This window comes from Carassius gibelio, chromosome B16 (assembly GCF_023724105.1).
Source record: "Carassius gibelio isolate Cgi1373 ecotype wild population from Czech Republic chromosome B16, carGib1.2-hapl.c, whole genome shotgun sequence".
Classification (NCBI taxonomy): domain Eukaryota; kingdom Metazoa; phylum Chordata; class Actinopteri; order Cypriniformes; family Cyprinidae; genus Carassius; species Carassius gibelio.
The window spans coordinates 5,876,834-5,893,119 of NC_068411.1; the positions used below are offsets into that span (position 1 = coordinate 5,876,834).

Sequence of the window (16,286 nt, forward strand, 5' to 3'; positions counted from 1 at the left end):
AATGTGAAATGGCAGCTGAAAGCATACGTTAAATCCAGCGTCACCTCGTTACCTTGCTTTATGAATGTTTCAAATGATATACTCGAAGCATATATCGATTAAACGCATTTATTTTGAATGATAGCGCAGCGCAAGCTGTGTGTCTTTAAGCGGGGAGTTGTGTTCGTCCGACAGGAGGCGTGTCTCCTCCACAGAGCCGAGCGGCTCCTCCATCTGAACACATGAACTACTGCTCCCACTGTACTCACACTTCATCAGCCCGAGCTGCTCTCAACAACCGAGGTAAGGACATTTATCTTCACCATCACCACATTTTAACGGCTGTCACGTTGCTTTTAAATTGATATCGAATTTAGACGTTGAAACGACTAAAGTTAACTTAGATTTCACAGCTGGGACGGAACAGTTCAATTGATCAGACTGCTGCATGTGCTTATTTTTAAACCATAAACAATAACTGAGGCAACAATTATATTCAACTATTATTGTCCTTGGCAAAAAAAAATAAAAATAATAAATGAATAAAAAAAAAATATATATGTATGTATGTATGTGGTCTTATGATACTTTTTTTCACCTTAATTACAAAGGTGGTTATGATTAATGACTTATGAGGTAATAAAGAATTTTGAGACCCCAGGTTTGACTATATGATCCTATTTTAAAATGCACCGCCCCTCACACGGTATCTCTGTCACACACACACACACACACACACCCACCTCCCTCTGAATCTACATGCACGTATGTCTTCTGAGAGGATGAAGGAAGCATCACTAAGTTATTAAATATGCCCTTGCCAGGAAATAGTGTGTCACTGCTGTTGATGAGTCTTTTAGCATCACTTGAATTACTTTTGTGGGAGCCATCACTTATGGTGAGACATTTTATTTTAGTCTCAAAGGATACACTTTAAAAACGATCTTTGGATGTTTGAGCAGATAAGCACATACACCGCACAAGTGAAAGACATCCAAAAGCAAAACCATGGTTAAAACAACGAATATACACATCAAACACGACTTTTCATACTGTATATTATTTTATTATTTTCCAGAGTGATTAGTTAGCGGATCATTGGATGTCAAAAAAATAAAAAAACAACAACAACACATATTTACTATTATAAAGTGCAATTAATTTTACTATATATACACTTTTAAACATAGATTCATTAATTATCCGTCCCAAATTTTATTTATTTATAAAATTTTTGTTGCAGAAAATAAAACTGAACACACCTCTCAATTTGACACAGTCGCAATAGGTGCATTCATTACGTTTGTATTTTAGTGATTGGCCTGTATACAATACTCAGACATTTCTTGCAGGAAACAAATCCTTAATGGCCCATCCGAAAGGATAAAAGAGTGTGTGTTCCTGCAGCTGTGAGGTGATGGCAGCTGATTCCGTATAAAGCGACGTGAATGCGGATACTGATGAAATACAGTAGTGGCTTGAGGAGCCTCTGTCGTCGCTGTCCGTGGTGCTGAAAGCCACCAGCGCTCTCATGAGCTCAAGGCAATCTATTCTAGTGCACATCTTAAGCCTATTTTGAAAGTAGGGGCACAATGGAGGTCTATTTAATTTAAGTTGCACAGGGTTCGTCCTCATTAGGCCCTTTCCTGGTTTCAAAGGCCCCCAGAGCACAAAGAGCTACGTAAAGCTGCGGATATCATCTTCGATATGTTCTTATTTTGTAATCTTCGTATTTGGACAGCGCGGGAACAAATACTGGAAGAATAGAAGAACTTAAGCGCGCACACACACGCACACACTTTCTGTCATGTCATCACATAAATTTAACATAGAAAACGATAAAGCTTTAGCTGTTAATTATTTATTGTGGTGTGCATGAACAATATCATGATAAAAATAATAAACCATGATCATTGACGTGATACCTCAAATTTTTGACAGAAAATAATACCAAGTTTCATAGTTTTATTGTAGCAGAATATATACTATATATACAGTGATGATACCCCCCCCAAGTAAAAAAAAATAAAAAAAAAATAATTAAAAAATAAAAACAAAATAATAGTAATACTACTACTACTACTACTAATAATAATAGTAATAAATACAAGTTTTGTTTATTTATTTATTTTAATTTATTATTATATTTGCAAAGTAATCGCAGTAGAAAACAGTAGTATGAAGAATAAATAAAATTATGCGATTTCAACATTTGTACGAAAGTTGTAGGGTTTTGTGTTTGTCTTCATCCAGTGTAACTGCGGTCATTTGTTAGATTCTTAAACTATGCAAAAATAAATAAATAATTAATACTAATACAAATATTTCTGTATGAAATACACAAGACAGCGTAGGCTGCACAACAGAGAGCTTACGGACAAACGGCTGCTCCTTAAGCATCATCTGATCGTGATATCTATGAACAGAGATGTTACATCCATGCACGCACGGCTTTCGCTTTGAGACGTGAAGCATGTTAGAGTAGGAAATGGATGTTGTGAGTGGTCAGTGTTGCGCTCGCGTTGCTCTCGGCTCGACGTCAGTGTGAGTGCAGCAGTGCAGTAGACAGCATTACATGAGCAGCCTGCGCTCGTCGCTGCCGCTTCTGCCTTCTGTGCGTTAAGCGATCCGCTACACTAGCTCTCATCACTCATCCCCGTATTGCTCTGCTCTTCCAGGCCACCCGTGCATGGATTTCTCCTGGATTTCCCATCTCTAACATGGACGCCCGGTCGGAAGGTTGCTCCTTTGCGCAGTGAGACGGACATGCGGAGCATCGCTGATATGGAGTGTCCTCTTCTGTCTCAGTGACCATGCCGTGATCACATCGCTGACAAAAACACCTCCAAAGCAGAAATAAGTGGGAATCTAACGATCCATCCAGGGGAATGACATGCAGTGTATCGCAGGCATCATGAAGATGTGCTCTCCTCTGGTAACTCATCAGAGATGGCTTGGGCTGTTGCTGCTCTTACTGTGTGTGGGATATTCTCACGGGATGCCACATGTGTTAAGATTCGGTAAGAGCCTTTTCTTAAAAAAATAATAAATAATAATAATAATAACAATAAAAAAACGTAATTTGTCGTGTTAAACGTGAAGCTCCTGCTGTTGTTTTAGAGTTGCTGCTCTCTGTGTATTACTATATTACACAAACCATGAATGTTAAATGAAAGATGCTATCATACCATGACTTCCCCCTTTAAAAATAGTTAAAAGTCGGTGCCGACTTGTAGAGAAAGCCACTTTTCCAAACACAGAACTTCCTCAGCCCCAATCACAAATGCAGAAGTTGCGTACAGGTTGTGACGGATGCAAAACCCCTTCCAAACACTGTACGATACACCGTTGCATATTTCATCTTATGCATAAGACAATATGCTGTTGCATATTCTCTTGTTCCATATTGTTTCTGAATGTTTCATGAGCAGAAAAGTCAGGCTGTGAAGTATTGCAGTGGAATATTTTGTTCTGTTATTGCCTAAGGTCATAAGAATTCTATTCTATTCTATTCTATTCTATTGTAGTGTTAAAGTTACAGTGATATTCAATACAATAAAAGTAACCTGTAATTGTTACATTCAAGAGCCATTTTTACCTGATTTAACCCATATGTGTTGTGTTGGTAAATAAAATAATTTCTTTTTACGTTAAAACAATATTTCTTACTTGAATAAAACCAGTTATTGGTAACAATGGTAACAATGTAGGTTATTTTTGTATTATTATTTTTTTTTTCTTTTTTTTTTTTTTTAGTGCTGAGAACATTGAGGGTTTAATATATACACAGTAGGATACCGAGTGTGTATTAGGCACCATTGTATTTCAGTTTTGGATTGTACTATTGGCGTTTGCTATGCATACTATTTTAAACATCAGAGAAAAAGTTAGACATGATTTAGAGTAGGCTTTCACTGCATAGATATTCTCTTGCATGTTGCTATTAGCAACCATTTAATGAATGCTTTGAGGAAGGCCATCCAAGCTCAGCATCACCTCCCAGAACTGAGTCACAGGCGCTTTCTTAATAGAGTTGTAGTTTTAATAGGAGTGAATATGTTCGCTTCAGTATTATTATGGTCAACAGTGGAAGTGGAAATTTCCAAAAAAAAAACGTCAGCAGACTAGTATCAAAGCTGTTGCTCTCTGGGCTGAGGCCTGTCTGATGTGCTCCTTTTTCAGTCTCAATCAATACAATCAAATAATGTCAAATGCACCTCAGGGATTTCCGTTGCATAGCCACAGGGCTTGCTTTAATTATGTGATGTAATAAGCTGTTTTTTTTCTCACTCCAGGACACTAGCACAAACCGAAAAACACATCACACAATCACACACCCCAACAAAATTTTGCCTTCAAGTCCTGTAATCATAACTGATTTCCTCAGGTGCTGCCTTAAACTGTGAAACTAATGTAACATAATGGAGAGATTTTCCAAATTTAGTTTATTATTACTATGCATGGTTTGCAATTAGCGGGATGGGTAAGTACGCTTCGTGCCACAGGGGAATTAGTTAAAGCCTGCAAACAAACATTCACAGCTTTTGCACTTTAATTGTTAAAATGCATTTTGCACATGATGGGTGTATTTACCATATAGACTTTGTTGTTGTTACGAACACATATATGCAATGTTTTAATATGGCAAAGAATTTGCTTTCTTTAAAATCGTATAATATTTTTTTTTTCATTTAACTAGACATTTATTTGCCATGGGATTGTTAAAAATAGTAGCAGCAATGTTAATTGGCAGAGATGCATGGGTATGTTAGGCTTATTATTGCTCTTATTGTTCATGGTAGCTTTGTTTCTCATTATATACAGATATTCACTGCTGAGCGCTTGGATATTGTGTGTGTGTGCATAAAAATAGTGCGGAAGATCACATTTCTCTTAGTTCCAGTGGGATATCTTCTTGTGGGTGTGTAAGTGGCACAGGTTTGTGAATAATATTGCATCCATAGCTGTATAGGACAAGTGAGGGTTTCTCTTCTTGCGCAGCAGAAATACATGATGTTGAATGGTATGATGAGGAGATGGGAAACGCAACGAGCACTACTGTCTTTTGCATGTGTCATCATATTCTCCATCCCTGCATTAGGAAGCAGCTGTCTGTGACAACATCTGGCTCTCAGCCACTGTCCCACCGTCCTCTGTGACTTCAGCTGCCCTTCTCTCACTCTCACACACAATTCTCTCCACGTCTATACAAACACTGTTTATATTCCAAAGCATTTGATACATTTACATTTAGATGTATATATATATATATATATATATATATATATATATATATATATATATATATATATATATATATATATATATATATATATATTATTTTTTATGAATTTAAGACTCATAGTAGTTTCTTTCATTTGTAAACATTGCATCTTTGCCTTTGCAATAATTTTAAGAATAATATAGACATCAGCAAGTCTATAAATTATGTTTCAGATAATATTTTAGCACATTTAATACACACTACACTTTTAAATATCGTACATTCTGAACAGTATACTTTATGTTCCTGCTTTTATTGTGCACAACACAACATTTTAGTGCAATAAAGTCCAACGAAAAAGTGTTTTATCGAAATGTAAAAACTTGCTGCACCTGAAGAGAAATCAAAACAACTTTTCAGCTGACATTAGCAAGGCCATGCAGGCATCTGAATAACACTAACCAACAGCTAAAAAACTGTTTAGTAATCTTTAGTATTTTTTTAGCTTCAGTATTTTTGATGCTTTCTTTTTATCTATTTATTGGACTACATACATATTTAATATCTGAGTGAAGAAAAGCAGCAGAGACAAAGAGATCTGCACTGCCTTTAACAATTAACTCATTAACAAAAATGAACAATGATGTGCCAGTGCCACAGAGAGATACAATAACAACTAGAGCTGATCGGGTCATAACACAAAATAAACAAAGAGCTGTCTGGTCAAAAACAATACAATTCACCAGGGCACACTCTTAATGAGCACAGCAAGACTATCAAGACATGAAAAGTCTTTCTCCCTACTGTGTTAGGATTGCAAGAGCAACAGGGGGGGAAGAGCTAAAAGGTCTAAAAGTGCTCATACATTTGCTGCAAGCATAACACATTATATATTAGTAGGTCTAATTCTACTACTATAATATGCAAATTAATTTCTAATTTCAATTTAAAACAAATCATTTTTTACAAAAAAGAAATGCATCTTTAGCCAGAACTATGCAATATATTTGTATTTATATATTTTTTTAAACAAATATTTAAGATTAGTTATAATTTGTTGAGTCATTATCAGTGTTCTTAAGGATAATGCCTCTACAGGACCAAATGGAACTGTACAAACATTTCCAAACAAAATATGTAATTTTTCAAGCAGGTAGCCCTGCCCCAAACTCACACCAATGTTTGAATCACACTTCGGTATTTCAGGCATTTGATGGAATTTCCACTTCGAATTAGAACAAGGACATTGAATTAAACAAACCTAAATCTTAAAGACACTGAAAGTGGCAAGTGTTTCCCATTATTGAGTCTGTATGCTGTCCTTCAGTAGTGCTGACCATTCGTTTGCTCCAGTGCTGAATCCATGACCTCTGGTGCAGGCCTACTTCATCAAGGACATACCTGACCTTGAGAGACAAAGGAGAGCATATCACAGACATCTATATTTGTTTATATGCTGAGCACAGAGCTTAAAGTTCATATCTCATGTTTCAAGGTTGTTCCTAGTGTGTTGTTATATCACTGTCCATCGAAACACTTCGGAGACCTTTGCAAGTGATTGTTTCGGTTTTTTGTTTGCTTAGCTTCAGTAAAATACTGAGTCTGAATGTGAATGTGAACATACCTGATGACTAAGAACAGGCCCTTCCCACGTTACTCCTACCCACAAGTCTGCAAAAAATTTTACCTGCAGAAAAAAAAAAAAAAAAAAAAAAAACAGATCCTTCACGGAACCAAAGGTTTTTTTGTGTGTGTGTGTGCTACAGTAGCTTGTTTAGTGACTAAAATGGCATGGTTTCATGAAAAAAATGTATTTTTAACTCAGATTTGTTTTATAATCTTTGTCAAATTAGGTTTAGGGTATGGTTTAACATAGGTAGTACACTATTTCAAATGTAGTAGAGTACATAAGACATTTCAATTGTGAAATAAGCAACTAGTGTTGGGTAAAATTACTTTTAAAAGTAACACATTATAATAGTGTGTTGCAATACAATATAAGTAACTAATTAAGGTATTCAGTTACTTTTTCAGTTATTTTTTTTTTGTCACCTATGATGGGCTTGCTTATTTATTTTTGATTAACAAAACAACAAAATATTATATTTTTGGCAACTGTAAAGGCCCTTTCACACCAGATATTTTGTTGTAAATGTAAAAGTAATGCTAGCTACTTGAAAAATGTAGTGTGACTACACAACTACCCCCAACACTGGAAGCAACGTTGTGTTATTTTTGAAGAAATTTAGCTTCAGACACATTTTTCCAGTGAGTTTGGATTTGTCTTTCATCCCTGAATGACCCTCAACGCTCATAGCCACCAAAGTCTTGATCTCCCAGTAATATTGTGCCTATTACAATCCCTTCCCTTGATCCCCATTGTGTCCTCATACCGTTTCTGTTTGCCCACCTACAGGTTTGTCCCTGGGTAGAGCTTATAGTGTTATAGTTATAGTGCCTCTGCAAGCAAGCAGTGGCTTCAATTCTCTTTAACTTTACTATCTTTGTACCCCTGGTGTCTGTACTTCCATCCTTGTATAAGCTGGACCTTGAAGCCTTGGCCATGGTGTTGTATCTTGCATCCGCTCGTTTTTTACTCTCCTCTGGACCATTTATTGAACAAAAACATCCTGTACAACATGGACTAGTTTTAATTGCTACCATCAACCCACGTAAATCCATTTTACTCCCTTCAGTTATTCAAGCGAATCTCTGCTCTGATCTTTCTCTGGATCAGTGATCATAGCCGCACTCAAAGGTTTGCCAAGCTTCAAGGCACAACCAAACAGTTTCTCCTATTTAAAATCTGCTCAACAAGCACTCATTTCATAGTTGTCCATTATGATTCTCTCATGGTAGTCAGTAAACCTGGGCAATCAGTGTTAGAGGGATTTCCATGCTTTTTTGTTTGTTTGTTTTTCTGATACAGGGCAAAGCAAAGCTCTTTGCATATTGTTGATAATGCTCATCCTCTAACCACTGATACACATTACCTGCTCCAGAATTCAGTTTGCAGCCGCATTTTGAAATTTATATGGTGTTCTTCTAACCACCTAGTCTATACTGACCTCATTTTAGTCACTTAAACTTCCAGCAGCTACCTCAAGCAACACAACATGAGCACTTCAAAACCCCTGAAACTGATATAGCATCCAGAGATTCTCTTTAGGAAGCTTCTCCAACTTAATTATAGAAAGCCAACCAAACATGTTGACGTTTTTCAACACCCCAAAGCAATTTTCTGAAATGGAGTTGCACAAAAAAGATCAGAATTGTTTATACAGTGCCACCAAGCAAAATGCTAACCAGTGTTGTAGTTAAGACCAACTTTTTCATAAGTCCTTGCCTAGTCCTGAGTAGGTTTAATCAAAAAAGGTACAAAAGCTATCACTGGGTAAAAAAGGTACAATTTAGGTACTAATATCTACATTTTAGGTACAAATATGTACCTTTAAGATACTCATGTGCACCTTTTAGGAGTAATTAAGTTATAATGGTGTACCTTTTGAAAAATTACAACTCCAGTGACAGCTTTTGTACCTTTTTTTTCTTCCTCTTTTGTTTCTCTTGAGTCCCAGTCAGAGTTAATACCAAGCCCAAAGCTCCTGAGACAATACCAACACCATGAAAATATAAGTTTGGACATGGCAAATTGTTGGAACTAATTCTAATAAAAAATAAAAAAAAGTTTTGTTGATATGGAGTAATGTATTTAGGTCTATTCAGCAATATTAAATAATATATTTGACTCAAATACAACCAGTTAGATGTTACCATTTTTAGGTTACCATTTTTAAAGTGTACCTTTATGGATACCGTGTCTAACCTTTTAGCAAATTCTCAAGCAATTCTTCATGCATAAAAAAAGAAAAGAGAAAAAAAAAACTTTTTGAAGAGACTTTTGAAAAAAAAAAAAATGCATCGATGGCCTTGTTTTCTTAATCTATGAGTGTTTTTCGACAGTAATGGGTCAGTTTCTAGACCCTGCTCAGTAAATGTAAATAATACATGTTAGTTTATAACAGATTAGTTTTGTGTTGTACAGTGTATATAGCGATGGACCTGAGGATTGAGATGTGCCACAGGGATATAAAACTGGAGCAGTTGCAATTTGCAGCAGAAGTCTCACGGCAGAGAATCACTGCAGGTGTGGAAATGGCCAATGAAACTGCAGGAGAGTCAGCCGTATAAAAAGAAGCTAAGCTGCACCATTTGATGAGACCAGAAATAAAAGAATAAGAGGATGGGCAGCAAAAACCCACTAGACGAGCAGAACATATCTGAATATGATGAATATTAAAGCTCCTTTTCTTGGCTCTGAAATAACTAAAGGTTCTGCAGCTCTGTTGGAGAATTACCAAACATGAGAAAAGAGTAAATGCAGATTTACTGAATTTGAGAATTGTTTGCTTCTTGTTAAACATTTTAGTTTGTCCCTTGTGAGAAAGATTTAATTTAGTATACTTAGTACTTTATGGAAATATACATAAAAAAAATCTTAAATATGAACTGAATGTGATGTTTTGGAAACACTTAATTAAATTTAATTGTTTTAAATGCAATTTGCAGAGTTAAAAAGTCAATTTTTTACCCACTTAAGTAGCACCTAAGTATATATTTATGTGAATTTATAATTACTTTTTATTTTAATAATATTATATGATCTGCAATGCAGTTTTTTAAATATTCTTTTAAGATTTGAAATACACTCGTAACTATTAATACTTATTTTTCACAAGGGATCCACAAGTCTTATTTGTTGCATGTTACTGTGTTAGATTAATCTGTTGTGTTTTACTGAGGAATAACTTTGGAAGGACTAGTGGTAATACAACAAATACAATTTTCATTCTTAAATGAGAAAAAAATAAATAATTAGTTAAGATGGGGCAAGTACAAACTCTTGGCAGCAAATACAGCAAGAACTAGACCGGCTGGCTCCACAGCAGGAGTTGCATTGGAATTGCTTTTAGAGGCAGAGTTGCAGGCAAATGGTAATTCCATTTCAGTTCACAAGATTTCGTTCTCAGCTTGGCTGACTTGAAGATCTCTATCGGTGGGTAAAATGTTCTGTTCCTGGGTTATGAAGAGGCTCATGTTGCATATGTATGAGTTTGCATGTGTGGCTGACCTGGGAAAGAAGGACATTTTTCAAAAAATAAAAAATAACGTGGATGCATGTTAACTAGACCACACATTATATGTGTATGAATTGAACCAATGCCATTGCTGGCCATTAGTGTTGGATATTTTGCTCTTTCCCTAGTAAAGCAGAAAAGGAGCTCTCCTTGTTTGACTGTAAACAATGGGGAAGTATATTATTGTAGAGTGGACTTGCCTTAAAAAGTTTTTGATATGACATTAGCATGTTGCTAAGCAAATGGAGCCAAAGTTGGTAATGCAAATTTGGTCAAGTATGCTGATCTGTTAAGACTTGAAACACAAAGACAGGAATATTATCACAAAACACTGGTGTGAATCTGACGTGCGTAGCATACTCTTACATCATATTTAGTGCTGTGATTGGTTTGGCTAAATTATTGGAATTCGATTTTTGTAGTCTGCCAGTAATGCGTACAAAACTTGATGTGCATTTTGAAGAACGTTCTTTGTAAGAATCGGTCAGAAGCACAGACAGACCCCGGTGTTCCACGATTCAGTCTTGAGTCAATAATTCATCTTGATAAATTTGAATAATCTCACTGTAGGGTATGTACACTCAAGGCCCGTGTTCACTACAGAAACATGATTTAAAATCTGCTCCAAGAAATCAATATGGATGCAAAGCCAAAGGGCTAGATATCGGAAAGTCGTTCTTTCACTCTGACTAGGTAGTCTTGGGAATTTCTGCTGATATGCTATAAATCCAATCTGAAATGTCATATTAAATGTGGGATCGGCGTTTAGAATGTTAGCAGTTCTCTGGAGGCATGAGGTGCATGCCGGTACCTTTTTTGATGCTTGTTGTCCACTTCTTGAAGTTTAAAAAAGTATTTTAAACTGAGATTTACCATATTATGAAAGGAGTAATGAATGTATGTTATTGACACCAACCTCTTTTCGTCTTGTAGGAGTCAATGATGTTCCTTTTTCAGTGCTTCTGCCACAGTGTGCTGTACACTGCATAATGTCCAAACTGATTAAAGTTTTCTCATTTATTAATTGACTACTATGTATTTTCTTATAATATACACTTAAAAAAGTTAAATGACTGTGTCATTTATTTAAAGTGCATTTTATTATGGTCTAATTTTATATATATATATATATATATATATATATATATATATATATATATATATATATATATACGTTTGTTTAAAGGCAATTAATTGTTTACAGTAACATTTAATTGTAAGAAGCCAAAAAGTTGTTATATTAAAACATATTTTAAGAAAATATATTAAGTATGTTTTTTTATATTAAATGATAAGGATACATTATGTAAATCTACTTTACGTGATTATTTTGAAAATACATATTTATTTTTTTATATATATTTGATATATTTTCTTTCTTTCTGTTTTGCGGTTGCTAAAAGGCATTGAAGATTAATTGAATATGTTCTCAAAACTAGCAGTAGGATCTGCAACCATTTTTTTCTGTTATGCATTCTTTCTTTGTGATATGTTACTATGTAGTAACTATGTAATAACATAGCTAGTTACATCATCCTTCGGATTCCAGGTCAGAGTAAATGAGGGCTGGTTCTGAATCCCCCGGCTGATCATCAGCACCATTTCAGTGGAGAGAAAATCTTTAATCCTTTCTTTGTTTTCATCATTCTCTCCCTCAAACTTCCTCACTAGTTATCAATTGATACTGCAAAATCAATAGCACGTCCAGTACCCTGCAGCCCAAACAGAATCATCCCATTCACCAGCAGATGGGAGCGAATCAGGGTGCTTATTAAACACCAACTCTGCTCGGCAAGACCCATCCCAGCTGACATTTTCGACAAAGATATGAAAACAACAGGAAGGGAAGGATGGAATCACAGACGGAGGGGCTAAAAGAGACACTTCATATATAACTGCTCAGATTTTGCGATGTTCTTCTCTCACTGGCTTTGTGGGAAATGTAGATCTGACATAAACCATTGGCCTTTGTGCTCTGACTATCAGGTCACGCTCCGCTGAGAGGAAATTCGGAATGTCGATAGGTCAAGCGTAGTGTAAGCACTTCCATGAGAGATTCCAGACCATTTCCATCATACAGGCTTTCATTTACAAAGGTCATGAGTGTGTGTAGATGTGAGGTTTGCTGTTGTACCTGGTAGGAGTTTGTGGGGATATGGGAAATGTTATTTATAGAAATCACTGTAAGCGTGAAAGTTCACCTAAACATGACTTATTTACTCATCCTCAGGAAGTAAATAATGATACAGTTACATTACTAATTACTGCACACAAAACTGAAATCACTTTCACTTGACCTAGTAAGCTCCAATCTGATTGATTGATTTTCTTATTTTCATAACCTGGAAAAAAAGTTGGGTTTTCAAAATACGAGGTTGATACAACAAGTGCTTCTTAAGATTGATCTTCCAGGTTGAAATTCTTTGAAAGATGTTGAATGATATCAGGTTACTTTATGGACATTTTAGCACACTTTTAAAGTGAAATATCCAGTGAGGGGTGCTGAAAGCATGCTCAGTTTTATCTGAAACTGATCAATATAAATCTGTAAAAAAAAATTATTACATTGGTTGTTGTATTTATTCTTGCAGTTTGGAAATGCAATGGTGAGCGGTGCTAAAACTTGAATGCTTTACCAGGTGGGTTATCGAGCAAAGTGTACTGCATCAGAAAAGCCATAAAAGGGAGCTGGTTTTCCTGATGCAATATAATCTCCGATTTAATCAATAATCTGTCACTGTAATCATAATAAGTGTAAAAAGGAATACAAGTGTTTTACTGCCATGTGAACTGCATGCATTTGCATGTTTTGCAAAAAATGTTGGTAGAGGCTTTTTCCTATGTTGAACCTGTGTTGTTTAAAATCTAACCTAAAGATTTTTTTGGATGTTTAAGTGCTTATGTATATATATTTTAAACACGCGCTTTCATGTGTGCAGGTCTCCACCAGATTCTAGTCAAACCTATTCCACAGTTTTGTCATTAATGCTGTAATCTAGTTTCCCTGGAAGCCCGCAGAGAATGCTATCAGCCTGGGAGAAAAAGAACTCAATATGACTCCTCGAGCATTTAGGGTTGGGTTGAGAGAAATCACGGATTGAGAGCAGTGTGCTTTCATGTGTGTGCGTGTAAGTGTGTTCTTTTACCATAGGATGCCGTGGTTTGATTTCCCCAGATGTCACAGTCAGGCTTCATCAGTCCTTTGGAGGAGAAGACTTTAGAACAGCGAGACTTGATAGAGAGAGACAGTTAGAGCTAGAGAAAGATAGAAAAAGTGAGCGAGAGAAATAAATAAAGGATGTTTCCCCTTAAATTAAACATAATTCTAAAATGCTTGGAGAGACTTTGGGGACTCCTCTAGCTCAGTACTTTCTCGACTAGAGAGCGCGCTGTTTAGGAGAGCGTCTCGAGTGTCTCAGATTCTGTGTGCTGTTGAAAAGTGTTTGGGAATGTAAATAAGTGCTGTATACTTCAGGGAATACAGCGGAGTCAATGTTTGAAAATCTCAATAGATCTGTACCACAGTAATAGGATATTGAGTCAGATTTTACTGCTACGATTGTAACGATTCATCTTCGCTGTGATACAACTTGATTCAGATTCTGTTTAATGTGACATGGATTCTGTTTTATGCGGTTTGGGCTGCTTTTGGGAGAGATTGTGAATATGTTATGTTTCTTAAGCTCTGAATATGTGTTAATGTGAACGTTTAAATGTTATCAATATGCACATATTGTATTTTTTGTACCTCTAAATGTAACATATAATTTTTTTTTTCTGATTTGTTCTGAGTGAATGACACAATGCATTTCAAATATAATTTAATTATAAATATAAAATATAACTTTAGATCATCTTTAATTTTAGATTTGAACTGTAATGCTCTGTATTGTTTGTTAAAGGCCTATGGTAGCCTTTCATCTGTTAGACGTTTCCCGTACTAAATGTAATTCATTCATTAGCATTGAAAGATAAGCGAGCACATTGAGTTCTTCCCTCCTGATGGTTGATCTTCGAACTCTTCGTGTTGGTAAATGAGTGTTACATGATATTACGCACAGGTCACAGCTCTTGAGATCTTTCACAGCTCATTATTACATGGGTGACAATGCCTGCTACATAATTCTAACAGAGGCCCGTGTGGCATGACTGAAAGAATCTGTAAAATGTGCAGCGGTGTATACATTAGGAATCACATCGCCACATTATGAGGATAATTCACTGAATATAATCTGCACCTGATTCACTGAAGGAATTGGGCGAATCAGGTTAAAAGATGTGCTCATCTACAAGCACATCTGGATTATTATGCTCTTTGATAAGCATTTGATGAATTACTGTTGCCATGATCAGTAGTAAATGTACACAAGCTAAATGTTAAATGAAGATATTTTGGGAACACTTTAGAATAGGGGGAAATTATTCACGATTAACTACGTCTTTTCCCTCAATACATTTCTTATTTGCTTAGTGTACTTATTAATAGTTACTAAGGTAGTTGTTAAGTTTATATAAGTCATGTATAAGTTCTGGTACTAATAAATGGCTAATATTCTAGTAATATGCATGCTAATAAACACCTAGATAAGAGACCCTAAAATAAAGTGTTACTGATATTATTATGCTTAAATAATTAAAAAGTACATTATCTCGACACATTTGCCTGGTTGAACTTATTGTGAGTGATTAGTGAATAAAATGTTTGTCCTGAACAGCATGCAAAAGTGAAACAATTATTCAGTTCATTCAACCCACGTTTTATATTTGTATGAAACAATCACATTTCCTGTGCTTAAAAAAAAAAGGCCACTGCCTTAAGGTAGCAATTTGTCCCATGCCTTTCCTTTTAGACTGATTGCAAACATTTTTAACAGTGGATTTACTCATGAAAACAAACCATTTCCTCCCACCTGTTATGCATATTTATCACATATTTACAATATTTCTTGTCCCTCATCACGAAGTTTCTTTGTTGATGGCTCATGAAGACTTTACCTGGTGACTCTTGTTAATTTGCATTAAATATGACTGCATTCGGCGGTTAACTGCAGAAGAGCTGAAAACAGCAGTACAAATATGAATTAAAATATATTTAAATTTGATGCATGTGTTACAAATTTGGTTATGATCATATTTTTTATTTAATTTGTTCATGGTTTTGCTATCACTCTAAGCAAAAACTTTTAATTTATTGAGAGAGATAATAATAATAATAATAATAATAATAATAATAAAACATGAATCAGCCATTCTTATCCGCTTACTCTCAGTATTGCACAAAACTCACATAGGAACACAGAGACAGCAAACGGCAATAGAAAAAGTGATGGAGAAGAATTTATCGGGCGATATGGTGAGAAAGGAAGCACTCCTTTAAACTGTCAGTTCATTGAGGAAGGCTCAGTTCACTGTCACTCTTGTGATATCTGATCAGTCAAATGTCACACACAATGTGGACTAACTCGCTCATACATTCCCACACTGAAGTAGCTTCCAAAAACTCTTCACATCCCCTTCTACATTTCTACTTGTGTTGATCTGTTAGTGAAATCTCTACATGAATGGCTTGAATGGATCGATACAAAAGGGGGGTGGAAATAGAATAAATGATATACAGAAAATTCTAAATTCTCAATTGCAGGCTTTACATGAACTCAAATGGGAGGTTTGTGTCAAAAGTCAATAAGTGAATGTGAAGTGGAGCTAAAGCACAGATTTGTCCCTCTTCCTGCTCATCAGGTAGAACTTCCTCTTCCGCCACACGCTTGACCAGTCGGATTCACTCAGCTAACAGATCGATGATGAAAACCCAAGCATAGCTAAATTAAATTACTCATACCCTGTTGCGTCAGGCAAAAAAAAAAAAAAATAAAATAGACAAAAAATAGAAAGCAGGACAAAGCATGAACACAATGCAGATGGCTTTCTTTTAAGGTTCAAGAAAC

The 16,286-nt window shown here is 35.6% G+C and overlaps 1 protein-coding gene across 1 annotated transcript in view; it reads left to right on the top strand.

Moving 5' to 3' along the window:
• The first annotated feature begins 213 nt into the window (after positions 1-213).
• The window catches only part of LOC127974662 (glutamate receptor ionotropic, kainate 2), a 192,828-nt gene continuing 176,755 nt past the window's right edge, over positions 214-16,286 (top strand). The window contains exons 1-2 of the mRNA XM_052578097.1: positions 214-282; positions 2,658-2,999. Of these exons, the coding sequence (XP_052434057.1) occupies positions 2,873-2,999 (127 nt within the window). The 5' untranslated portion in view covers positions 214-282; positions 2,658-2,872. The remainder of the gene's footprint in view (positions 283-2,657; positions 3,000-16,286) is intronic.